This window comes from Lepidochelys olivacea (genome assembly GCF_965140295.1).
Source record: "Lepidochelys olivacea isolate rLepOli2 genome assembly, chromosome: 14".
Lineage (NCBI taxonomy): Eukaryota > Metazoa > Chordata > Testudines > Cheloniidae > Lepidochelys > Lepidochelys olivacea.
Window position 1 is genome coordinate 22,315,321 of NC_140424.1, and position 27,317 is coordinate 22,342,637.

The window sequence follows — 27,317 nt, forward strand, 5'->3', positions numbered from 1 at the left end:
GGACAGTGGGGTGGGAGGAGGTATTGTTTCATGATCTCTGTGTGTATATAATGTCTGCTGCAGTTTCCACGGTATGCATCCGATGAAGTGAGCTGTAGCTCACGAAAGCTCATGCTCAAATAAATTGGTTAGTCTCTAAGGTGCCACAAGTACTCCTTTTCTTTTTGCGAATACAGACTAACACGGCTGTTACTCTGAAACCTGTTGCACTCGTATTGTGAAGTCCCTCTGAGCAACTTTTTCACAGCAGGAGTAGAATTCGTCTTGAAAGCACCCTCTGGCTGGGAAGTGGAGGAGGGAACCTAGGCAATTACTTGCAAACATTTAGGGTGCAGACACTGCCTGTTGTTGATGTGGGATCCTGAAGGTGGTGGAGAGGTAGAAAGATTGTCTTGTGGCTGAGACTTTGAATCAGCCAATCTGGGTGGGGAATTCAAAGCAGCCTAAGGGAGTCAGCTGCTCAAATCCCATTGAATTTCAATGGGAGTGCAGTGCGTATCTTCTTTAAAGGCTTCTTTAGAAGTCCCAGCCTCTGTGCCCTGTTCCCTCCTGGATTCCCTGCACAGCCCAGACTAATCACTGAATTCCGTGCCTCACTTTCCCTGTCTGTAAAATAGGGACACACGCCGACCTTGCTGCGAGATGTGTGCCTGAATGTATTAGTGTTTGGGGTGCTCTGGCGTATCCAGAGATGGATGCTGTTAGAGTTCAAAGCGAATTAGTGTTTTTCCTTTTTATGAAGACAAGGGTTACCTGTCAGTGTGGAGTTGATTCCTGGCCCTCTTGGGCAGGGACAAGCAGCCTGGTCAAAATGCATGGGGTTAGTTTGGCCCGAGAAGCAGGGCACATAAGAACTGAGCACAGCAAACTCGTCTCAGCTCTTGCCCTTGTGTGAACCGAATTCCAAAGGGTTTTATTAGGTCAGTTGCTTGCTTCTGAGATTATCCTGTCCCGCATTAGCCTATTGAGTAGGATGGAACTCTCAGTAAAGGAACTGGAGAGAGCCAAAATATGATGCAAGATGGATAAAACTGCAAAGAATATAGTTCATTAGTGGTGCAAATAGCTTCCAAGCCCGGCAAGGTGTAGAAGTTCAGTTGATTTGGAATTTACATTAATGTCTCCAAATTCAACAACCACTGACTTCACCTTTAGAGAGAGCCATTTGCCCACATGACTGTATAAACTGACGTACAAATTATATGTAGGAATTGCTTCTCCAGCTACCTCTGGGGTGCAAAACAGCAGTAGTTTAACAGAGTCCAGAAAAGCTGGGTAGCAATTTATGACAGGTGCTGAAGAATTGAAACTACAGTGGGAATTTTGTGCAAAATGTAACCACTAAATTCCAGTGTCTTGCCTGAATTCCAGCTTAACGCCCCCAGTGTAACACACCTAATTAGGGAAGAGCAAGAGGAAATCTGCCCCAACAGGCAGTCCTTCTATCAGCTCCGTGTCCGAACACCAGGCTAGGTGATCTGTATGACTCAGACATACAGTCCATGCTGCCCTGTGAATCACATCATCTTAACATCAAAGGGTGAGGTTTTTGAAAAACACCCAAGGAACTTTGGATCACAAGTCCTCTTGCCTTTCAGTGGGAAAGTCCAGATTGCTGTTTGTTCCTGAACCTGACCTGGTTCCGGACTCTCAGAGGCTATACAGTCACCTTTCACCACAGCTGGCCGTTCCCGAGTGTATGTCAACTGCCTTTGTGTTCCATTGACTTACAAACGCAATGAGGGGTTATACTGCCCTGTCGCTGACTGCTGTTAGCTGCCTACCAACACACACAGGGAGGAGAGGCGCTGGCATTCTCCAGCGCTGAGCGTCATATAGGCACCTAGAGACAGGCAGATCAATAGAGAGCACGCTGCTTTCTGCTTGTGGGGATGGCGCCGAGAAAGGGGAAGAATTGGCTAGTTTTGTTTCCTTCCGTTGCCAGCTAACATCTCTACCGGCTGCTAGTTTTCCAGGGGTGGCAAGTGCAGTGCAGATGTGACATCCAGATGCAGAGTGGGCACCGTCAAGATACTTATTTGTATCCTCTCTTTATTTGTAAACCTCCACCTGGAGGAGTTTGAAATGAAAATCTGTTCCCTTAGCAACGCTTGTTTCCCTCCCCACAAGTGCTCACAATTTGGCTTCTAACCGGAGGGTCTCTCTTGTGCCTTGGCTCACAGCTGTCTGGGCAGGCTCCTTCCAGGCACGTTGGCGTGCCACTCTCTGAGGTCACTGATGAATTCTGGTAAGAAACCACGGTCCAAAGCCCAATGAAGTCGTTGTGAACCTTTCCATCAGCCTCAATAGGGTTTGGATTGCGCCCAGGGCTAGAAAGGGGTAGAAAGAGCAGCATTATTGAAACGTATGGTCATAAAATGAATTAAGTGGAAAGAATCACATGGGCCTTGCAAGCAGATATAGGGACAAATGGAAAGTAGGTCAAATTTTGACCTTTGGCCTGAAAAAGATTAGTGTAGGCACAGCCAGGGGAAAGGGTTGCCAGTGGTTAAGGTGCTAGCTTGGGACGTGGGAAATGCAGGGTCAATTCCCTGTTCCTTGGCCAAATAGCTTAGTCTGTCTATCCCCACTGGACAGATGGACAACTGAGGCACAATAGCCCTGCCATATCGCACAGGAGCATTAAAAATTGTGAGATGCTCAGGTACCACAGCAAGGCGAGGTCCATACAAGTACCTAAGACAGCCAGGGCTGAGACCGCCGAACCAAGAATCCTCACTTCCTATTAGGAGAACAAATATTCCTTCCTCAGTTCCAAGTGGGGCCGGGGAGAGGCTGCTCTCAAGGACTTTACTTGTGTCTCTCCCATGGATGCTCTACAGGAGTGACACCACAGCAAGCCTAGTGTGAACGCAGTCCAGCTTATTGTCCTAAGGGTCCATCTGCACTGCACAGTAAGCTGGGCTCTGACTCAGTTTGGAGCCCAAGCCCTGGTCTGTCCAGACACTCATCAGTCTGACTCGAGTCAGCGAGCACTGAGGACCCAGGTCCTAGGACCCTGCTAGGGGTGTGGTCAGAGCCTGAGTCCTGCTACAACTTTGGTCCAGCTCTATCATTGTGCCGTATGGATGCAGGTCATGCTGCAGGCCCAAGCCAGGAGGTCTGCGTAGCGCAATGTGGGTGTGTTGGCACAGCTGGGGGACCCGAGCCCAGCAGTCGTAAGCCCAGATTTACCATGCAGTGCGGATGCTCAAGCGTGGGCTTGGAAACACCAAGTCCACAAACCTGGCTCCCATAGATCTGGGTTTGACACAGTGTAGACGTGCCACCCCCCCAAAGCCCAACAGTGGCTGCACATGGAACATCGCAGTCAGAAGGCGCCAGGGTTGGTGTGGGTGGGAAGCAGGGGAGGGGGCCAGAGAGTAGGGGGTCTATGCCGTGCCTGGAAAAGCAGATTAACCTAGTTACCTGTCCTCCTATAGCAGTTTCTGTACGTCTGGGCTCAGAGTGGCCGTGAGGAGCCCTCTTACCGCAGCACGCTTAGCCCAGGTCTACACTTACTATTTAGCTCGACCGAGCTGCCTTGCTCAGGGACTTGAAAAATTCCCAACCCCCAGCATTGTGGGTAAGCCAACCTGACCCCCAGCACAGACGCGGCTATGTGGATGGAAGAATGTTGACCTCGCTCCTGCTGCTCGGGGAGGAGGATTACCTCCATCGATGGAGAAGCCCCTTCCGTCACTGGGAGATGTGTCTGTACCACGCAGCGTCATGACGGTGCTTCAGCACCCGTAGTGTAGACGTGCCATCAAACCTTTCCTGTCATGCAGCAAATACAGGGATTAACCCTTTCCTTGCCAATCAGGTGGCACCTTCAGGACTCTGTGGCATTCCCTGAATGAGCCCTGGGGGTCTCCACCCCATGCCTGAAAAAGAACAGCCCTCTGAGGGACAGCACTCGGTGGGTTACTAGGATTAATGTTCAGAAGCAAGAGGGTGTTTATCTATTGGTTAGATAGACTCCTGGGTTCTGTTCCCAACCTTGCCTCTGACCCGCTGTGTGATGGTTGGTAGGTCACTTAACTTCTGTGCCTCAGTTTCCCCACCTGTAAAATGGGGATTAAATCCCCTCAGGGGAGGGGAGATTTCCTACTTCTAAAATGGGGAGCCTCAGATGTGCTGCGCCAGGATGGTTGTTTGTATTTACTGTATCGATCGTGCCTAAACCCACCTTGCTCACTTGCCTTTTAACATCGCAGCTTCCCCTGATGACTGGCTGTCGTGCTGCGGTGGGGAAAGCGCCTCTGAGCACGTAGCTCATTGTTTGAAGGCAATAACACAATGGAGGTGAAGGAAGGACTCAAGTATGACTTGAGCAGGTTACTGTGCATGACTCACCGGGCGCCTGGACTCTGCCTCCTGCTCTTCCTCTGCTCGTTTGTCCGAAGGGGCGCCGAGCTGTGTAGCCACCGCACATCCCTTCCTGCCCAGCTATCCAGCTCCCACAGCGGGAGGCAGAGCTGTGGCCGGTTACCCTTTCAGCTTCATATGTTCCTAAAGAGAGAGGCCTTCTTGAAATAGCCGGGGCTGGAGTAAAACTGGCTGAAGAACGTTTCTGATGATGGGACACGTTTTCATCAGAAAACTTCTGCTCACATTTTCTTTTCCCCGTTTTCTGACCCGCTGCACCCTGGAGCTCTGTGTATTGTAGTTGGGAGTCGCCTACTGTTTTAAAGACGACGGTTGTAAGTGCTCTCAAAACTGCATGCTGGTTTGGATCGTCTTTAAACTTGCTAAAAGAAAAGGAGTACTTGTGGCACCTTAGAGACTAACCAATTTATTAGAGCATAAGCTTTTGTGAGCTACAGCTCACTTCCTCAGATGCTTGCTGTGCCTCATACAGAGGTGGGGTAAGATTAGTGGTCCAAGTGTGAGGTCATTTGAGGAAGGGGTTCCTGAAATAGAGCCTCCCTCCCTAAAAAAGGCAGCATTCTTCAAAATCACCTGATTCTTCGAACATTTCTTTACATATAAAAGGAGCCAGGGAAATACCTATATCGAGGGAGCACTTTTCAGGCCTTTCTCATCCATTGTTTATAAGACAATCGGGCACAAATACATGGGTCATTTACAGCTTCGTGAACCAAATGTTTCTTTTGCGCTGGGGTTCAATGGTTATAACTGTGGGATTAATAACACGATGGGTGATGGTAATTTAGTGGGGAAAAGCTGATCCCACAAGCCTCAGAGTGAGCCCAGGGGTCAGACCCCAGCACAATGATGAAACCACATTGGTTGGGGAGGCGATTAGAGCCTCAGTCCTGCAATAGGATCCATGTGGATGGCTCCCTGTGCACACACACAGGTCCAACTGCAGGATCCTTGCCTGGGATCAAGAATACATTAGCCCTGCACCTCTCCAGGGTAGCACAGATACCCCATCACTGATGATAACAGTAATCCCAGCTCTTTTTTTGTGAGGTTCATCTGTAGTATCCAAAGTGTTTTACAAAGAAGGTTGGTGTCATTATTCCCATTATTCCCATTATTATTCCCATTTTTACAGATGGGGAAACTGAGGCACAGGGAGGGGCAGTGACCTGCCCAAGGTCACTCAGCAAGCCAGTGGCAGAACCAGGAATAGACCCAGGTCTCCAGAGTCCCAGTGTTCTATCCACTATGACACACTGCCTCTTCTATTAACATCAGAACATTACAGTGGCCATACTGGCTCAGACCAAAGGTCCATCTAGCCCAGCATCCTGTCTTCCAACAGTGGCCACTGCCAGGTGCCCCAGAGGGAATGAACAGAACAGGTAATCATCAAGTGATCCCTCCCCTGTCACCCATTCCCAGCTTCTGGCAAACAGAGGCTAGGGACACCATCCTTGCGCATCCTGGCTAATAGCCATTGATAGACCTATCCTCCATGAACTCATCTAGTTCTTTTTTGAACCCTGTTATAGTCTTGGCCTTCACAACATCCTCTGGCAAGGAGTTCCATAGGTTGACACTGCATTGTGTGAAAAATTACTTCCTTTTGTTTGTTTTAAACCTGCTGCCTATTAATGTCATTTGGTGACCCCTAGTTAAATAACACTTCCTTATTTACTTTCACCACACCAGTCATGATTTTATAGACCTCTATCATATCCCCCCTTTGTCGTCTCTTTTCCAAGCTGAAAAGTCCCAGTCTTATTAATCTTTCCTCATATGGCAGCCGTTTCATACCCCTAATAATTTTTGTTGCCCTTTTCTGAACCTTTTCCAATTCTAATATAATTCACCCCCTTTAAGTACTCGCATGTCTCTAATGTGCATGCCGTGGAATGGAACGTGCGCTTGCCAAGACTGAATAAGCTCAATCTTTCTGAATGTCCTTCCTCCTGCCACATTCCACCGATTGTCTGTTACACCCCACCCACTGTAACACATCTGCAGTTAAAGCGTAAGCTCTTCCCGCTAGCGGCTGTGTGCTTTGCTTTGTTCTGTAAAGCACCTGTTTGGGGCACTGTCAAACAAATGAAGAAGATTATGTTCCGGGTGGTAGCTGACTGACTGTTCCAGCTGGGGAGTGCTTCATTTTTCAGGTTCAGGCTAAGTGCATAGTCCACTCTTTTATATACGTTTTCCATTCTTTGCTATATGGAATATCAGGTGGGGAACATACACAGATGCATTCCCAAGGTATTAATATATCTCTGATACTTACAGCATGGTTAGAGGTTTTGAGGGTATCTGCAGTCCCCAAAGGTAAGGAACCTTTTCGCCAGTTGCAGCTAGCATGACCCAAACCATTGGATGGCCTCGCCTCTTCTCCTAACACTGACACACTGACTGTAATGGCGGGCTCGTCTGGAGCTGTCAGGTTGTGCTCTGTGAATCAGACGCAGCATCAGAGGCGTCCAAGTCCTGGACGGTGTGTTTGCAAAATCAAACTGACACATGGCGACCCGCCGAGCAAAAGGGCCCCATTGCTGAGAAAGCTCAGCGTGCTTCTCTAGCGAGTGGCAGGTGGGTGGCTGGGTGAGCCCCCGGCTTGAAGCGCTGTCTTGTTTTGTTGCACACTGGGACATGGTGGCAAAGGCGCTGCTGCTTCACAGCTTTCTTCTGCCTCTCGTAAGTTTCCTTTCGCTTCCCCACCCCAAAGGGTCACGCCCCAGCCTTCCCATTCAGGTCCCACCAGCAGAGACACTTCTGCATCAACCCCAACCCACTGAGTCACCCTGACATCATCGCTGGGAAGGCAGAGAGAATGGGTGAGGATAAATGCATCGAAGTCCGGGTTTCCTCTGTCCTGCTTACTTCTCCAGGCCTGTCCCTTAGCCTGTAAGCTTTATAGGACAGGGGCGCTTTTTATTTGCATCTTGCATAGCACTGAATGCCTCACTGGCTGGTAATAAAGCCCAGGGATAAGTATCCCGAGCTAGGAGCCTGCAGATCTCTGCACCGTGTTAGCCTAGAGCTGGGAGATTGTCTCAAAGGTTCCAGTCCCCTAATCAGTGCCACAAGACGGAAAATGCAGTGGTGACGTACTTGTCAGAAGGCTCAGTAGCAGTAAAGCCCGGGGGATACCTGGCGAATCAGCCGTCCTGCTCGTGTTCGGAACTTGGGAGCCAGCTGCTGACTTAGCAGCTGGTGTGAGCGGCGGCTGCATGTTGTTCTGCAGTGTCCTTGCAGAGGCAAATGTTTCTTTTTTCTTTGAAAACTGTTCAGGGAGCCATAAATTAATTCAGCCCTTGACGAATCGTCCAGTGCAGGGGTGGGCAGAGTTTCTGGCCTGAGGGCCACATCGGGTTTTCAAAATTGTATGGAGGGCCGGTTAGGGGAGGCTGTGCTTCCCCTAAACAGCCAGGCGTGGCCCGGCCCCCATCCACTCTTCCTGTCCCCTGACTGCCCCCGGACCCTCTGCCCCTGACTGCCTCCCGCCGCCCCATCCAACCCCCTCCTTCTTCTTGACTGCCCCCCCCCCCGGGCCCCTGCCCCCATTCAACCCCCCTGTTCCCCGCCCTGTGACCGCCCCGAACCCTATCCACACCCCTGCCCACCACCCCAATCTCCCCTGCCCCCTTACCGCTGCACAGCCTGGAGCACCAGGACAGGCAGCCGTGCTGCCCGGCTGGAGCCAGCCATGCCACCGCACAGCACAGAGCACCGGGTCGGGCTGCGGCTCTGCAGCTGCACTGCCTGGCAAGAGCTCGCAGCCCTGTTACCCAGAGCGTTGTGCCGGGGGAACAGTAGGGGAGGGGCCGAGGGCTCGCCTCCTGGGCCAGGAGCTCAGGGGCCGGACAGGAGGGTCCCGCGGGCCGGATGTGGCCTGCGGGCCGTAGTTTTCCCACTCTGGTCCAGTGTGTTACCAGGGCATTTAACTTTCCCGCCACCAAAGTATGACATGGCTCTAGGGCAGGGATCGGCAATCTTTGGCACGCAGCCATCAGGGAAATCCGCTGGTGGGCCGGGACGGTTTGTTTACCTGCAGCGTCCGCAGGTTCGTCTGACTGTAGCTCCCACTGGCTGCGGCTCACCATTCCAGGCCAATGGGGGCTGTGGGGAGTGGCGGCTAGCACATCCCTCGGCACATGCTGCTTCCCGCAGCCCCATTGGCATGGAGTGGGAAACCATGGCCAGTGGGAGCTGCGATCGGCCAAACCTGCGGATGCTGCAGGTAAAAATGGTCCAGGCCCGCCAGCGGATTTCCTTGACAGGCCGCGTGCCAAAGGTTGCCAATCCCTGCTCTACGGTTTGGGGAGAGCTGACGAAGGGTGGGTTTAGCAGATATATAGCAGTTGGGAGAGGTAAAGCTTGGGGTGAAGGGGCAGACTTTTCAGCGCTAACGTGCTGTTGAGATGAATGGAGACCATTGAAATCTCTTATGTCCGACAGTCTGCAGGCTCAGGAAAACAGCACTGCACTGGGCCACATTTGGAAGGGTTTCCTTGTGAGGACTACACACTTAGGACCTGAATCTTCCTTCATTGGTGTGAATCGGGAAGTCTGTGAAAACATTGGCAGCTAGATCAGAATCAGACCTTTTATATATATATTTTTTTCAATAAAGCTTAAATCCCGTTGCTTCTGCTAGCTAAGCCCCACTCACAAATTCTTTCACCCCATTGATGAGTGCATTTGCCAAACCCAGAATTAACTAAAATAAGCTTTATGTGGGGTGTTTCATATTCTGAGAAGATCTTCATCCAGATACGAGGGCCATAAGAATGACCATACTGGGTCAGACCAATGGTCCATCTAGCCCAATTTCCTTGTCCACCTTCAGTGGCCAATGCCAGATGCTTCATAGGGAATGAACAGAATAGGGTAACTTGTCGAATGATCCACCCCCTGTTTTCCAGTCTCAGCTTCCAGCAATCAGAGGCTTAGGGACACCGAGAGAATGTGGGTGCATCCCTAACCTTCTTGGCTAATAGCTATTGATGAACCTATTCTCCAACATATCTAATTCATTTTTGAACCCAGTTATACTTTTGGCCTTCACAGCATCCCCTGGCTATGAGTTCCACAGGTTGATTGTGCGTTGTGTGAAGAAATATTTCCCTTTGTTTGTTTTAAACTTGCTGCCTATTAAATTAATTGTCCCTGGTTCTTCTGTTATGTGAAGGGGTAAATGTTTAAAGCCACGGGGTGGGTTAAATTGCCTTCTCTTGTACTTAAAGGAGTGGTTAATAAGAGACAGCCCTGGCTTGCAATGAAACTCAGCTCTTAGCTCTGTGCAGTTGAAGGGAAAGCAACACACGGCAAGCTGTCTTAAGACAGGCAGAAGGACAGTAGAAAAGAGTAAACGCTGTTTTGGTTGGTGGGTTAAAGGTAATAGAGTTGATATAATGGGCTTACGTACGGCCTTTGACTTAGTGCCACACAACACTGATTACAAAACTAGAACGATATAAAATAAAAATGGCACGTATTAAACAGAATAAAAACTGGCTGATAGGTCTCAAACCATAATTGTAAATGGGAAATCGTTGAGCTGGTGTGTTTCTAGCCCCAATGAACTGGAAGAAAACATAAAATCATCACTGATAAAGCTTGCAGACCAATCTTACTTAATGTTTTCGTTCATGACCTTGGCACAAAAAGTGGGAGAGTGCGAATAAAACTTGCGGATGACACAGTTAGGAGGCGTTGCTGACGTGGAGGAGGACCAGACTGTCATACAAGAAGATTTGGAGGACCTTGAAAACTGGAGTAATAGAAATGGGATGAAATTAAATAGTGCAAAGTGCTAATGCATGGACTTAGGGACCAACAAGAAGAATTTGTGCTGTAAGCTGGGGATGTATCAGTTGGAAGCGAGAGAGGAGGAGGAGAAAGACCTGGCTGTATTGTATTTACAGGATGACCGTGAGCTGCCAATGTGACGCAGCCGTGAAAAAGGCTAATGTAGTCCTAGGATGCATCATGCTAGATCTTTCCACTAGAGATAAGGAAGTGTTATGAACATTGTACAAGGCACTGGTGAGACCTCACCTGGAATACTGTGTGCAGTTCTGGTCTCCCATGTTTAAGAAAGATTCATTCAAACTGGAACAGGTTGAGAGAAGGGCTGTTACGATGATCCAAGGAATGGAAAACCTGCCTTATGAGAAGAGACTCAAGGAGCTTGGCATGTTTAGCCTAGCCAAATGAAGGTTATGGGGAGATAGGATTGCTCTCTCTAAATACATCAGAGGGATAAATACCAGGGTGGGAGGGGCGTTATTTAAGGTAAGCACCAATGTGGACACCAGAACAAATGGATATAAACTGGCCACCAACAAGTTTAGGTTTGAAATTAGACAAAGGTTTCTAACCATCAGAGGAGTGAAGTTCTGGAATAGCCTCCCAAGGGGAGCAGTGGGGGCAAAAAACCAAACTGGCTTCAGGACTGAACTGGATATGGTTATGGAGGGGATGATATGATGAGACTGCCTCCGATGGCATGTAGCCAGTCTGTGACTGCTAGCAGTAAATATCCCCAAAGGCTGGAGATGGGACACTAGCTGGGGAGAGCTCTGAGTTACTACAGAGAGTTCTTTCCCAGGTGTCTGGCTGGTGTGTCTTACTGACCTGCTCTGGGTTTAATTCATCTCCATATTTGGGGTCGAAGTGTTTGGGCCTGGTAGGGGATTATCAGACCTAGCTGGGAAGAGGTCAGGTGATTTCTACAAAGGCCTGATGGGCTGAGTTGAAGGAAGAGTTGCAGGGAGGACGTTGGCTCCTGGGACAGGCCCCGGAGGAGGGGAAGGAGCCCCTGCAGCCCGCGGTGGTCGGGGGAGTAGATTTGTTGTGTTGGAAGAGTAAGCTGTGTCCTGAAGGAAGGACTTGCACAGACTTGACGTGGCACTAGCTCTGCCTGGGCAGGGGAGACAGGCCAGCAGCCTACGGGGGGCTTGTTCTCTTTTGAATATTGAGCTTAGTGATGGTGAAATGGCTGAATTTTGGCCTTCCTCTGTTTGAGCTCAAGACCACTATGGCATGGGCAGGGCATCTGCTGCCCTTCCAAACTGCCTCCGTCTACGGGGTCCTCTCTAGTGACTCAATGTTTGTCCTTCCCGCTGAGATGCCCCACAGTGCAAACTGCTATCATGGCATGTGGACGCCTGATGGAAGCTCACCAACTCCTTTCCTGCAGGCCACCCATGAGCAGTAGCAAAGGGAAATAGGGTTTAGCAAGGCTGATTTCAGCCCAGGGATTCTGCGTTCTTCTTCCCTGCCATGGTTCCCGGGCGCTCCCTATGCAGGTTTGAGCGAGGAACCACACACCGCTGTGGTTTACCACGTTTGTTTTTTACAGAACTGTGCTGTAGGCCAAGGGAATGCAGATTCTGAGCAAATGTAGAAGATAAATTCCAGCAGTCCTGGTATTTATCAGCATGCAGGGGAATATCTGCCAACCCTTCTCTATTAGTGCATGGAGGTGGGTGTTTTGGAAGAGCTGTTTTGAGGGGCAAGGGAATAATGCTGGCACAACCCAGCTTGTGCTATGCAACTAACTTGCTTTGGGACCTTGGACGAGTCTCTGTGCCTCAGTTTCCCCATCTGCAAAATGGGGAAATACTTTATCTTGCCAGGGGGCTTAATCATCAATGGTTTTAAAAGGGCTTTGACGTTCTCCCATGAAAGGAGCTTTACAGTGTCACGGTAATATCAGGTGTCTCTGGGCTTGGCACTTTCCTCTAGCCTGAGCCAATGACACTCTGGAGATCAAGCTAGCTGCTTTGCTGCCTCCATGAGTCAGAATCATTCTTCCCAAGACAGCTCGGCTCCATTCTGTGACCTCAGAATGGGCCCATCAAGAGTTCCTTCAAGCTCTTTGGTGTGTTCGGAGCTGTGTTTTAGCTCAGCCTGTAAAGAAAGGGAGGTTGGAGCGTTGTGTTCAAGTGTTTCCCATTTCCTCCCCTAAAAAGACGTGCAGATATCACTCGCCTTAGTCGGACTCCGGTGCAGCAGAAATACAGCCCGCAGCCTCTTGGGGGGCCCAGGAGACAAGGAAGCAAAAGTGATAAATCTGGGTTACTGGGACTGTTGCACACAGTAGGTAGCAGGCTGGATTTCCCCAGGTAGGGATCAGTGGCTTGTTCTATACAGCACAGCTGGCTACTCTGCTGCATTGCTTAGGGTGTCCCACCAAACACGGGATTCAGCTGTGGTTTCCAGGGTAGCACTTGTCATGGTTATCGGGTGAGCTGCTCCTCTGTCACCCTCTGGTATCTCAGTGCACGTCCTCAGATGTCAGGCCTTTCTGTCTTCTGGGCTGGAATCATGCGAATCTCCCACCCTCAGACCAGACCCTGGGCTACCAGACCCTGTGAATCAGCCAGGCTTACCCAGCGGGTCTGCCTGCATTCAGGCACGTGCAGCCCTTCCCTTCAGGAGTCTGTGACCATGGTCAGTACAGTGACTGGACAGCCTGCATGAACCACAGTGTTGATAGAGCATTTAGAAACAAAGTTCTTAAAACAATAAGCAGTCACCATGCATGTTTCTCTTACCTATACACCTCCCATCCCCGCAGGTCCAGCCGCTTCAGACCCCACAGGAGGTGCCTGTGTCACTCTTTCCCAAAATGCTCTCCAACAGCTACCCCCCATGGAAAGAGAGCCTTGTTTTGTCCAGTCAGAGATCCCTTCTCCTGGTCAGTTCCTAGGCTTTGGCCCTGCTTGTCCAAACTGGTCCAGAAGGTCAAGACAGAGCCCTCAGAGCCAGTGGCTCTGCCATTGTCCTGTAACAGCCCTCAAGTGTTTACTGTGGGGTCATCATCATGTTCCCATTACACCTCTGGCGTTTAGGGCAGCGACGAAGCTCCTCCACTCCTGTCTGTTTCTGGCAAGTCTTTCAGTGGTTCCCCAGCTGTGCCCCAGGTTTTTCAGCTCGGCTTCCACAGCTCTCCTCCATGTTGTTTTCGGGCGGTCTTGTTTTCCCTTGCCTTCAGGTGTCCATCTTATTGCTACTCTGCTGATTAAATCAGTTTCCATCCGAAGCACGTGGCTATTCCATCTCCAGTGCCTCATGGCAAGGATGGTGCTCAGATCCTCTTGGCTGCATTGTGTCAATAGATCTTGGGTTGAGATTGTTCTGGGCCAAAAGATACGGAGGATTTTTCTGAGGCGGGTTGTATGGAATGACGGCAGTTCGGACATATCCTACTTTACTGTGGGGTGGCTTATCTTAATCTCTTGTTTCCCATTGCTTCTTTTCCCAACAGCCTTGTTGATTTAACCCAATATACAGTGAACAGCCCAATAACCAGGCCAATTCACGGTATTCATAAATTGTTACAGGGCAGCTCCACATGTGTCCGGGTGCTCTCCAAAGCCTGACCCCTGCATGCATCATGTGGATGTCTCTGGGTGGGATGCCACCTGGGTTTGTAGCTAGTTATCAATTTTTTTTTTAATTTTTTTTTTTTGTCTGCATCGCAACTAACACTTTTTTTCCCCCTTGTAGAGCTGAAAAAACAGAAGTCCTGAGTGAAGATCTCTTGCAGGTAAATTGACTCTCTTTCCTGACAGCTGGCGACCACAGTCTGAGACCTGCTTAAGGAGGTCTATTTCTTCCCCCCCCCCCCCCCCGAGAGGCAGGCTTGTCTGGTGGTTAGGGCACTAGCCTAGGACTTGGGAGGCCTGGATTTAAGTCCACAGCTTGAATAGATTTAAGGTGTGACCTTGTACTGGTTATATAGTCTCTCTGGGACAAACCCATCACTAGCAAGCGGGAGGGCTCATTTTACTCCCCATTCCATAGCTGATTGTAGGGGGAGCTCTGCTGGAGTAAAGCGCATCTCTCTGCAATGCACGCTGGTTGGAAGACTGCTCATTCGTCTCCCTATACGGGCACAAAGCATTTGCTCTCAAGGTTGGAGTCAGGTCATGTACAATCAGATCAAGGACTGCTTCAAAGGTCAGCTTCAAGATGAAGCATCCGATGAAGTGAGCTGTAGCTCAAGAAAGCTTATGCTCAGATAAATTTGTTAGTCTCTAAGGTGCCACAAGTCCTCCTTTACTTTTTTCAAGATGACAGTAACCAATCCTGCCTGCCCTGTTTGCAGCTGTATTTGTTGCCTTTATGCACAAACCGGGTTGAATCAGCTGCATGTTGTTCTGTTGTGGGTTCGCGGGCTTCGCTCAGTTTGGTGATGTGGATTTTCGTTTCACATTCTAAAAGGAAATAGAGTTTTCAGAGGCGTTCGCCGCTGACCTAACTCTGCTCCCACTTAAGTCAATGGTGCTGTTGACTTGCATAGAAACCAAGTTAAGCCAACGCTTGAGCACTTTTGGAAATCCCACCTAGCATCTTGCATGGCATTAGCACTGATGCTGGGGTCATGAGGCTCGATAAGATGTCTCTGCTGTTCACGTGCTGTTAATAGAGTAATATAAAATGCCAGCCCCACTCCCTGCATTGGGAGAATTTTGTTCGATGTGCATTCTGCACACTTCCACATTCTGTGTATGTGGGTTGTTGTTGAAGACTGGTTAATGAGAGCAGAGGGAATAAAACCTATCCTAACGCATTGCAATGGGATGTGCCTTGATGAAAGTGACAGTGCTACTAACTGGGCTATTGACGACGAGTATGCAAGCGTATGCCTGGCTCACAGAAGTGTGGCTACGGGATGGGGATGGTTTGAGAGGATTCCAGCAGAGGTAACTTTAGACCACACTGAAACTTGAGGCTTTATTTTTGTGTCAACAGCAATATTACTGCTTGCAGCATGTCATTCTGTTTACTTTTCATGTTACAGTAGTGGGGGGGGGGGCGGAGAGGCTCCCACATCATAGGTCGGAATCCCATTGTGCTAGGTGCTGTACAAACCTAAGAGAGATGATTCCTGGCCCAAAGAGTTTACAAACACAGGAGTAAATTCCCTGGCTTTTATATTGCATCTATCTATTCTTCTCTAAGCATCTGTACCGTGTTCATACACCGATCTCTTTTGTCTGACAAGAAACATCTCCACAAGGAAGAAGTCAAACTCTTGAGAAACAATGATGCCACTTGTACAGACATGTTCCTGTTGTTAAAGGGAAAAGAAACAGATAATGTCTACACAGGAATTTCTTTAGAAACGGTTAAAAGTGTTTTTCCAGGTGTTCCTGGAGATGCCATCACTTCCTCTTCTAATCACATCGCTACACACACAAGCCATCTCAGTTTTTCAGGTGATGAAGAAGTAGGAAAGTGCAAGGTGGAAGTGAGAGAACATGTGTGCCCCTTAGTACACGGGTGCACTGACCTGTGTCATTTGGGACTATTGCTTAACAACGGTCCGAGCGCCCTGTGCATGTCAACCGTTCCGTCCTCTGCTGAGTCCTGTGAAGGAAAAATCTATGGCATGAAACTTTCCTGCAAAATTCACTGCTGTGTGCGTGGCATTCTTTGCTCAGGAGACGCATGTGACTGAGTCAGCTTAAAGGAGTAACCGAGGCCTTTGCCTGGGAGTGTTTCCAAGTGGTTTGGAGAAATCCAACATGCTTTACCCTTTTATAGCCCATTTCCTTTTAGGATCTGTCGCGGATCCACAGGATCCGGTCTCTGCCCCAGTCCGGAGCCAGTCCCTTGGGCGTGACCCTGTTAGTGTGCCAGACCCCAGGAGCCACACAGTTCCACAGGGCGGGACCACTCCAAAACTGGGTCTTCGGGTGCCAGCCTTCCCTGTCAGACAGTATCCATGGCTCCCTGCAGCGAGTCCAGCCAGGCCACACTCCTGTGGGAGGCTTGGGGCACGTCTACACTTCAAATGCTGGATTGGTGCAGCTGTGCTGCTGTAGCGCTTTAATGGAAATGCTCTAAGCCGATGGGAGAGAGCTCTCCCGTCGGCGTAGTTAATCCCCCGCCCTGAGAGGCCATAGGTATGTCAACGGGAGACATAGCGCTGTCTACACAGGGGTTAGGCTGGTATAACTATGTCACACAGGGGGGTGGATTTTTCACACCCGTGAGCGCTGTATTTATACCGATACAGGGCTCTAGTGTAGACCAGACCTTGTTCTTTATCTCGTCGGAGTGCAGTGCTCTCAGGGGGTATTTGCACTGACACCAGGCAGTCTTTTCAAAACAAGGTAGAGATTAGTCTCCGGGTCAGAGAATCTGGGAATTCTTTGGTTAGCACAGACCAGCAAAGGTTAGGGCACAGTCCATGCTAGCTATAGCCATGCTGCTGTAGGAACCATCTCCCCTCCTTTCTTTGTCCCACGTAAGAGTCCCATGTCTCTGGGTATGTCTGCATAGCAATTAACACTGCCCCCCGGGCCAGCCTGGTCAGCTCTGAGGCTGTAAAATTGCAGTGTAGACATTTGGGCTCAGGCTGTACCCTGAACTCTGGAACCACATGATGGGGGAGGATCCCAGAGCCTGGACTCCAGCCTGAATCTGAATGTCTATACCGCAGTTTTACAGTCCCACTGGGTGTTTAAGTGCTGTGTAGCCATACCCTCTGAGAGATGAGAGAGCCATCTCGCTCCTTTCCCCTTGTTCTCCAGCTAGGGGCCTTTGCTCCACTTCCCTGCAGGGAAGGTGGGAGGATGTGGGGAAGCTCCTTTTTCTCAGATGTTAGTCACAAGGTGTGAATGTCCTGGCCACTGGGGTCTCCATTGTCTCTTCTGGATCCTCCATGCACTTGTGTAGCCTTTACTCCATGTGTTAATGACTCTGGTTTCCAGCCAGGCAGCTGTGTGAGTCCCACACCTTGTCCCTTCCCTTTACACTCAGTGCACAGCAATACAAAGCCCACTGGTAAACTGAGGCATGCACAGGAATCATAAAAATATTACCAAAATTCCCACATTTATCACAGGCTCTCAAAGCACTTTTAGAATATCTTTCCATGCCTCAGAACATATGAGGTGGATTCCAGTAAGTGTTATTCTACGTATTTTTCAGATGGGGAAACTGAGGCGCAGACAGGTTAAGTGACTTGCTCAACGTCACGCAGGAAGTCAGTGGCAGAGCCAGGCATTGAACCCAAGTTCTAGGCTAGTGCTCTAACCACTAGACCAATTCTATATTTTAGTTCGTGTGCCTTCCCTGTGCCACCTAGAACCAAATCCAAACCAAAAGGGAGAGCTATGAGCAAAGGGAAATGGTTCTCCCTTCTCATTGTAAACAGTTCCTCAGGTTTGCTGAGAGGGGAGGCAGCTGTTTACAGCCAGCAGATACAGCCCATGGAACACGGCCCCGTTTTACTCATAGAAAGCTGAAGCTCTCTCATCCTACAACCATCAGCCAGTGTCAATACATCCAGTTCACATTGACTCTAGGGTCCTGATCCAGGTCACACTGAAGTTCATGCAGGGACTCCTAGACCTGAAGAGGGAGCTGGATGCTAAATGAACGTGCTTCACATGCACATTGTTTCTCATCACAACCAGAAATAGAGAAATTCTTGGCAGAGTCCAGATCCTCTTTGGAGGCTGTTAGATCTTTGGGAATCTTGCAGGCTAATCTGACATTTAAAGACCAAATTCTGTTCTCAGTTACACCAATATAAAGTTGGATTAAGTCCATAGACGTCTGTGGTGTTAACTGGCTTTATGCTGGCACTGGTGAGAGCAGAGTTTGGCCTCAATAGGGTAGGGGGTGGGGATTTTTGTACCTTTCAAGAGTGGCATGCAATTTTGCAGAGAAAATAATGAAAGCCTCCATTCCAGTTTATCCAAAGATCTAATTTTCTTCTTAGGTGACTATCCCAAGAGAGAATGAGGAACAGTGCATCCACTTTCTTCCTTAATGTAATATCTAGTACCTCCCTTCCAACATGCACTTATGTGCACCGTACCTACCTCCTGAATATAATATCTGGAACCTCCCTTCCAACACACATGCACCATCCCCAACCAGGATCCCATCTCTGTATTGAGCCGGGATGAAGGTTATGATAGCTGCACAGCAGTGCATTTTCCATGAAGAGTTTGTAGAGTGATGATCCATGGGCTTATGTAGAGCAGTCCATCCTCAAACTATCCTCCCAACCCTCTGCTTCCACCCAGATGCTCAAATTGAACTCTTTCCTTTAAATCCCGTAGGCCTGCTGGTGTCTCTGGAGTTGCAGCACTTTCCCTAATGCGCAAGAGATGAAGAAAGTTACTTTTTCCATGTTGTTTTCCGAGATTTTGATCGTTCTGCCCCACTTCACATTTTCCCAGAGCCACCAAGCTTCAGTTTTCAAAAGTTCTTGTTTACTTATATTTAGTAAATTACCTTGCTGAGTGTTCAGATAACGTTTTCAGTGTGTCCGAGCCGGGGCCTCACATGCCAGTCTTCAGCTTGACTCTCAGCTGCTCCCCAGCAAGATATTGGGAGAAACAGAAAGCTCCATAGCCTCACCTGCCTCTCCTGGGGAATAAAGAGCACAAGCTGTAACCCCATGTATTACATTAGGTAGATATCGGAGGGGTCACCGTGTTAATCTGTATCCACAAAATCAACGAGGAGTCCGGTGGCACCTTAAAAACTAACAGATTTATTTGGGCTTGGGGTTTTTTTACCCACGAAAGTTTATGCCCAAATAAATCTGTTAGTCTTTAAGCTTCCACTGGACTCCTCATTGTTTTTAGTAGGCAGATGTTCATGTTAATAATAAGTTAGTCTGTGTGCAAATATGAGGCTGTCTATTAAACTAAGGCAGTGTAGCGGAAGACACACACACAGAGGCATGAGTGTGCGTGTTTGTATGTACTGTTAATGTACATGTTACTAAATAAACCACAGCATTAAATTGCTTTTACTTTCAATACACTGACTTTTCTCTCTTTTATACTCTTTTCTCTTCTCTCTCTCTGTATCAACCCCGATATTTACCCAGAAAACTGTGAAGTTAATTTTTTGCACTGATTTTAACCTGTTTTTTTTTAAATTTCATAATAAACACTGATACATTTCTGGGAAATTTGAAACCAAATGCAAACTGAAAGTGAAGGGCCTTGTTTCTGTGGTAACAGGAGCCCTATCTGGATCTGAGCTAGATAGCAAATGCTGCCCTGGAGTTGCTAATGGGGGACCCAGGGATGCGATTCAAATTCTCTGGGACTGCCTTTAGTTTGTTGGGGTTCCCTTCCTTTCTAGGAGGCATAGCTTTTTGGATCAGAGAAATATTTAAAGTGAATGTGTTGTTTGTCAGGTGTTTGCTCCCATTGCCCCCCTTCCAACAGTATCTGCTTCAAATACAAACCTGTGTGGAAATTCACACACAAGTGAGATGATAGAGGTGTTGTCGTGGAATAGAAGAGCAAAGAGTAAGCACTGGCAACGTCTCCCAGTCTTTTACCTGATCTCTCTACATAGTTCTGTCACCATGGTCTCTCTGCCTCTCTCATCTCAGCTGTTCCGGAATCTGGGCAGTCACGCCATCTTCTGAATGAGGCGTAGTATAGAGGTTGTCACCTCTTGTGGTCATTTAGATTCATAGATTTTGAGGGACCATTAAACCATCGAGTCTGGCCTCCTGGATAGCATAAGGCTAAGAGTCCAAAAACTTGTGTCTGACCAGAGCATCCACTCTGGATGTGAAGACTCCAGGAGCTGGAGAGTCCATCACTTTCCTTGACAGTTTGTTCCAAAGGTTAATCACCCTTTATTAAGAGCCCAAACAGTAACGGATTCCTCATGTCATGGCCAAATTCTGTTTTGGGAAACTACATTCTGATTATCTAAACTTCCCTCTCCTGTCCTAAATGATACAATAGGGATTGTGTGGTGTTACACAGGTGCTGGGCTCTACTCCAGAGGTGGCTGCATTTCCATGAGCGCTAAATGATCCCTCTCTGTACAGCCTGTAGCAGTGTTTTGGGATCCATTAGGATTAAAATACTATATAAATGTCCGATGTAAGTTACATGGAATGTTCTATCTTATCCCTGAACACTTATTTCCTATATTATTAAAAGGTTGCATTAATTTGTGTGAATGAACTGAACAATACAGTCTGTGAATGACTGTGCATCAATAAATACCCCCTTAGGAAGTAAATGTGTAACCAGGAGCAGCAGCAGTGAGCCCAATTCTCAATCCTGCTTACAATTTCCTTGCACAAAACCCCCGCAAAAGCTGCTCTCGGTGCACGTTATGGCACCAATGCTGCACCATGTATCTCGTAAGGAACAACGGGACATACGACTTCATAAGGCCTAGCGCAGTCTCTTTCTTTGAAGTGGGGAGCTGTGCTCAGGGTCACGGCGGCGGGCTTCAAGGGGCAATGTTCTGTCTGTGGGACGAGGGACAGGTGGGGAAGGGACAGCTGTCCTCGGATTGTTTTTCACAGCTGGTGCGCTGGCGGCTGTTGCTTTGATGTGCGGCCAACTGTGTCCGTCCATCTGCAGGTGGAGAAGCGGTTGGAGTTGGTGAAGCAGGTCTCCCACAGCACTCACAAGAAGCTGACAGCCTGTCTGCAGGGGCAGCAAGGCGTGGATGCTGACAAGCGCTCAGTAAGTGGCTGAGTTAAGAATTTGGGCTGTAAGCAGCCAGATGTTAAGCACGGGATGTGTCAGGGCTCAGGCTCTAGAGGGAGTCTGCAGAAAACTGAAAAGTCTTCTTAATGCATGTGTAAATGAATCAATCCTCCATATATTTCTGTGACCTTAAGTTGGCTGTGGGGGGAGGGGTCGCACAGCATGCGTTGGAATGTATCTGGCCCATAGGGTGTGTGTGTATTAAATCATTCAGCTGGGTGTGAATCCCTGCCGAGCTCTGCCTGCGTGTCAAGCTGCCGCTCTCTGCTGTGTGATTGCAGACTGACTTCATCTTTGCTTTTTCTCCACCGGCGTCAGGGACGCAGGCCAGAGAGAGTGGGAGGGAGAATGCTGAGTGAAGCAGAAGTGAAATGCCATCAGCAGAGCTTCCTCCTGTCAAACGTCACCGGGACTAGCCTGTTCTCCTCCGTTGCCTGCTCTCTGCCAAACCTGTGTGTGTTTGGGGCAGGATGAGGGCTGGGGAGCTTTGCCTGCAGCTCTCTCGCCTTCCTGTGGGGGGCGCTTCCCTCCCATGGCAGCTGTGTGACCATGGGCAGCCACGTCCCTGCAGAGCATGGGGTCGGAGGTCAGATTTAAGTACTAAACCGGAGCCTGTTGGGTAATGCATCGGCAGCATTAGTGCTCCCCGTAGGGCTGGGTGGTTGGGATGGGCCTGGACCATGAACCTCAGTGCTCGGTCCCAGCTCACACATCCCCAGGGTGCCGGGGTCATGGGGGCGTTGGCTGGGGGCTGGTTCTTTCATACGTCTTTGCTGCACCGTTTAAGGTGCGAGCAGTTGTCTTGTCCTGCAGCCTTCAGGCTGTGTGGGCTCCTCACTGGCCTGCTAACCAGCCAGGCCAAGGCAGGGAGCTGAGAGACCCTTTCACCAGGAATGGGCACGCACCCCCCAAACCAGTCCTGGTCTCTGTAGCCCAGCCCCTCCCTGCCCACCTGGAGGTGGCACTAGAATTGAATCTCAGATTGCAGGCCATGTGAGAATCCTGCTCTCCGTTGGACAGTCATTCATGCCCAGCATGCTTCCTTTGCAGAAAAAGTTACCTTTGACGACACTGGCCCAGTGCTTAACGGAAGGCTCCGCCATTTTAGGGGACGACTCTCTACTGGGGTAAGAAGCTCTAAGTAGACTGTGGTCCACTGCATGCTCCAGGCTCTCCCCTTCCTGGCTACTTGCCTCATGGCTGACAGCCTTGCAAAGTGGGTGTGAAATGCTAGCAAAGCAGGCTGGCTCCCCAGGCTTCTCCTGGCTACAGTGCGTACAGGGTTGATGAGCGGCAGGCGAGCAGCGCCCTCATGGGCTGTTTCTGCTCACTCCCTGTCCAGTCCCACTGCCCCCCCTTGATGTGGGGGTGCGGCAGAGGGGGACAGCCTCTGGCTAGGCTCTTCTCCCCTCCAGCAGGCTTCGAAGGGGCAACCATACCTGCAGAGGGAGACTAGAGTCCCAGAAACCTGCAGGCCATGGCTCTTCCTGCTCCCACCCTGCTGACCCACCCCCTGACAGGTCATGGTACACCCTTGGGTGTCTCTACAACCTTCCTAGAAGGGATGCTGCCTCCTGTCCTGACTTTCTACCCCCAGTCACACAGGGTGTCCTCCACTCCCTCAACCCCCAGGGACGCCTGTCGGGTGACCCTTAACCATCTACACTGAAGACCATGAATGACACCCCTATTGGGTATTGCTGCCCTTCACCCCCTGCCCCAGAGCTGGCTGAGGCATGTGGCACAAGGCCTCGCTCTCATCCTGCCATGCCTTTGTCTGCAGGCCAGTGCATTCACGCAGAAAATGTCAGCGAGCGCCCTTGCGTCCAGTCCCATCCCTGTGGTGCACAAGCCGCCAAGTTGCACTTCTTAATGTCTCAGTTGCACAGCTCGTGTGAGTGCACATGGGGTGGGGGGGCACTGGAGTTGGGTTTTCACGCCGTGTCTCTCCCATCTCTTCCCTTCTGCAGGAAGATGCTCAAACTATGCGGCGAGGCGGAGGATAAACTAGCCCAGGAGCTCATCCATTTCGAGCTGGAAGTAGAACGGGATGTGATCGAGCCTCTGTTTGTGCTAGCTGAGGTAAGGGGGATCGAGGCGCTGAGAGCCAGCAGCAGGGCTGGCAAGGTGTGCGACACCGACCCCTCTGGCCGGTGCATGGAGCAGCGGTGATGAGCTCTGCTGAATGGAGTCACTCCCCTTCAGCGGTGCCTTTCAGGGTGGGGTTCCACACGCTTTTTTGGGATGGGGTGACTACGTCTGCCCTCCGTATTCAAGATGTGGGCATAGCGTGGATTTATATAGAGGCAATACGATATTTTCTGTCTTATTATCTATCCCTTTCCTAATGATTCCCAACATTCTGTTCGCTTTTTTTCACTGCCGCTCATTAGGATTCTTCCTTGTGTCCTAGGCTGGGGTTCCCAGCTAATGGTACACGTTCTCCAAAGGGCTTTTTGATGAGGGATCTAGGCTCCCCATCTCTACCTTGCAGCCCGATCCTAAGAGCCTAGCATATACAGAACTCTTGGTGGCTTCAATGGGCATCCCACGCATGGAATGAATTACAGATCAGGCCTGGAACAACAAGCCTTTGTGCTGGGTCTCTGGGTGCTGACACTGCCCATCTCGCCTTCCTGGTCTGCAAAGGCACTTGTGCTGTTCTAGGCAGCCTTAGGTCACGGTTATGGGGGTGAGGGACGGGGGCCTTCAACTTGCCTTTTTTGTAATTGTTAATTCAGGGCATTTTTGCAAGTGCTCCCCTGTGCTCTGCCAGGGAGCCTGGGCTGCTCAGTGAAATGCGGCTGCTACTGTGGCTTTACATCTCCGGCAAGCCAGGCAGACAGACGCGTGCAAAATGCCCCTGATTCTACAGTGCATCTGTGCTGTTCTTCTTGCAAGGGTTCTGCATCCCAAAGACCCATTCCAACAAATGAACGGTGAATAGAGCATAGAACTGGGAACCTGTTTTACTCTGATTTCATTGTCTCACTTTTCCGAGTGGGGGCAGACCCCAGTGGTAGAGCCTCCCGTGAGCATGCCAGTCTCACCATGACGGGCAGGCTGCCCGCATTGGGGGTCAATGTGTGACCAATTGAACGGGAGGCACTGAGCAGTGGCTGGGGCGGCAAAGGTCTTCCCTTGTGGACAGGTGCAGTCGCCCCACGAGGTTGGGAGCGCCTGTTCTGGGCGGTTGACAGCGGCAGCCCGCGCTCCAGCTGTGGCGTTTTGTCTCCTTGCTGCAGGTGGAAATCCCAAATATCCAAAAACAGAGGAAGCATTTAGCAAAATTAGTCCTGGACATGGATTCCTCACGGACAAGGTAGGAAGCATCGTCTCGGTCGGTCTCCCTCCAGCTGGCTTTGCTGCCCAGCCGGTTTTCCTCTTTCAATGACTTTGGAAAAATGATTTTCGAAGCAACTTCTGTAGTTGTTAAGAAATGTTCCCGAGTGAATTACGGCTGATTTCAGAGCAGTGGATTGACAGCTCCGAAGCGAGAAGTGCTTTGTTTGTCCAGACAGCATGGATAGTTTAGGCAGCAGTGGTGCACATTTCTTCCATGTCACCCCACCACTGGGCCTCAGTCTTGGTCCACAATGACCATGTGTTTCAGTCTGTGTCACCCATTCACTCCTTGGCCCATCAGCTGAGAGAGCCAAGCAGGTGCCCCAATGGGTGCCGTGCCTATCGGTGGATTTGGTGAGGTGACAGAGGACTGAGACGCTCACCACCTCATTCTGTCTAGGCCTCCAGAGCTAAATAAAACAATCAGGATGCATTGACTGGTCAGTCTCTGCCATTAAATCTATCAGATCCAGCCTGAATCCGTCCCATCAGCCTGGCTCAGCTTTTACCACACAGAGTATTTTTGATTTTCTGTCTAAAGACGCCTACGTGGGAGTATGGTGTGGGGGATTCCACTTTACTTAGGACCAGTTAGTATCGATTTTCCATCATGATCACTCTACTGAGAAGTTTATTTTTATGTGTCTATTTACTTCATCTTAATTTGTAGAACAGTTGAGAAGGTTGCTTTGGAGTCTCCATTAGCGTTGGGTGTGTTCACATGCATCATTCCAATGCACTAGCCTTGCCCAGCTGTCCTGCCCCACCGTGTGTTATCACCACTAGGAGTACCTGGCAGGGGCTGTCGATCTGTCCCGGTGAATGACAGGTGCAGTCAATGGGTCCATGTCAGGCCACCAGCAAATGCCCTGGAGTCAGGTTAAGCAATGAGCCAGCATTTCAGTTTCCATCTGAAAAATATGCAGATTCCTTTCCTTGCACGCTGTCTTCAAAACGGGATTATTTGTTTGTTGCACAAGTCTGGTTCTTCTCCATTTTGGTGAGGCCTTGCATAGCCAGGCAGGGATTCGTCACAAAGTAGACTCCTACCGCTTTATTGGAGCGTTGCTAAGCCCTAGCTAGCACAGCCAGAGGTGTGGATGGGCCAGCATGTTCCATCAGAAACCTAGCTTTCCAGGAGGTTATACTATGAGCAGAAACACATTTTGCCTGAGTCTGGAGTTTTCCGGAGGTGATTTGTTTTCAACTTTTTTTTTTTAAATGAAAAGAGAGCAGGGTGATGAGAAATTTGATGTGGCTGGATTTTAAAAGGATGCTAACCACATAAAAATCCTATTTAAAAAAATTAGTCCAGTACGTTATTTGCAAATGCTGTCCATTATTAAGAATGCAATATTTTTTAACAAATTGTAGTTTATTGTTCCCCTTTTACGCAGGTTGTTATTATTGTCGCCCTGAGAGGTGTGCTAGGCACATCACAAAGCAAATAGAAAGGCTTGTTCCCTACCCAGCTTTCAGTGATCCTGATCAGGTCACTTTCTGTTTGCTGTCCGTCAGACGAGCAGGCTGGTGAGGAGGTTTTGTTCAGGGGGCTACAGGAAAATGTGAAAACTTTTTTTTTTTTTTTTTTTTTATCCTTTCCAAATCCTTTCCAAAATGGGATCTTTCTCTTCAGACTCTTCTCTGGAACCTCCCACCCCAGCCTATCATAGTTTTATTTTTATTTCAAACTAGATGTTTTTGAAACGTGCTGGAATAGTCCAGAGCGTCCCTGGAACCTCCACCAGGTCTAGAACGAACTAGGACAAAGAACTAAGGACCATCACAAACCTCTCCACCTTCAGTTCCAAATGTCCAGTGCACTTCTGCCTGCCTTCTGCAATGTAAAGACAGAGCAGTGTGTACATATAAACAGGCAAACCCCAAAACAAGACCGTACCACAACAAAGCCCCACAATTCTCCCATGGGGGGGGAGGGGAGGATGAGAGAGAGAACAAACCACACGTGACAGGCGTTGGTCACGTCACTTAATGTACCACGGGAAGGTGCTCAGCTACTAAGGTGATGTGGGTGGTGGAAGAACCTGAACAGCATAGAAATACAATAACTCTTCATTTAACATTGTAGTTATGTTCTTGAAAAATGCTACTTTAAGAGAAACGATGTTAAGTGAATCCAGGGTGAGATATTTCTCAGGGAATGCCATTCTGCTAAATGATGAACAAGCGCTCGGCTGAGCCCTCAAGAGTAACACGTTGTTAATGTAGCCTCACTCTACAAGGCAGCATGAATGGAGGGAGGGGAGATTGCATGACAGAGAGAGACAGACGCACACACCGTGTGTGTGAGAAGAGAGAGATGCGCATTGCCCCTTTAAGTACGCTGACCCCACTCTAAGTACACTGCCTTTTTACAGACCTAAAAGTGGCAATTCTTCAACAAAAAAAACTTCAAAAACAGACTCCAACGAGAGACTGGTGAATTACAATTAATTTGCAAACTGGATACAATTAACTTAGGCTTGAATAAAGACTGGGAGTGGATGGGTCATTACACAAAGTAAAACTATTTCCCCATGTTTATTCCCCTACCGCCCCGCTATTCCTCAGAAGTTCTTGTCAACTGCTGGAAATGGCCCACCTTGATTATCACTACAAAAGGTTTTTCCCTCCCCACTCGCTCTCCTGCTGATAATAGCTCACCTTATGTGATCACTCTCGTTACAGTGAGTATGGTAACACCCATTGTTTCATGTTCTCTGTGTATATAAATCTCCCCACTGTATTTTCCACTGCATGCATCCAATGAAGTGAGCTGTAGCTCACGAAAGCTTATGCTCAAAGAAATTTGTTAGTCTCTAAGGTGCCACAAGTCCTCCTTTCCTTTTTGCGGATACAGACTAACACGGCTGCTACTCTGAAACCTGCCTTTTTAAGTAGATCAGCAAGTTGAGACAGCAGGTGCTGTCTGAAAGCTCTCTCTGTCCTGAGCCCTGTCATGTCGTGTGTGCCGTCCCCCGCCCTGCTCTGTGGAGATGGGGTAAAGGAGTGGGGGGCAGGGGACCCCCTGACATTAGCATCCCTCTTTCCCTCCCTGCACAGCAAGCA

The 27,317-nt window shown here is 49.3% G+C and overlaps 1 protein-coding gene across 10 annotated transcripts in view; it reads left to right on the forward strand.

Moving 5' to 3' along the window:
- Nucleotides 1-27,317, forward strand: part of ARHGAP44 (Rho GTPase activating protein 44) — a 152,920-nt gene that overhangs the window by 76,034 nt on the left and 49,569 nt on the right. For 9 of the 10 annotated variants that reach the window (XM_084647137.1, XM_084647144.1, XM_084647145.1 and 6 more), the window contains exons 2-6: nucleotides 13,906-13,945; nucleotides 20,775-20,879; nucleotides 21,954-22,030; nucleotides 22,874-22,985; nucleotides 24,149-24,225. In XM_084647137.1, the coding sequence (XP_084503263.1) occupies nucleotides 13,906-13,945; nucleotides 20,775-20,879; nucleotides 21,954-22,030; nucleotides 22,874-22,985; nucleotides 24,149-24,225 (411 nt within the window). The remainder of the gene's footprint in view (nucleotides 1-13,905; nucleotides 13,946-20,774; nucleotides 20,880-21,953; nucleotides 22,031-22,873; nucleotides 22,986-24,148; nucleotides 24,226-27,317) is intronic. The other variant, XM_084647143.1, reaches the window with a different exon arrangement.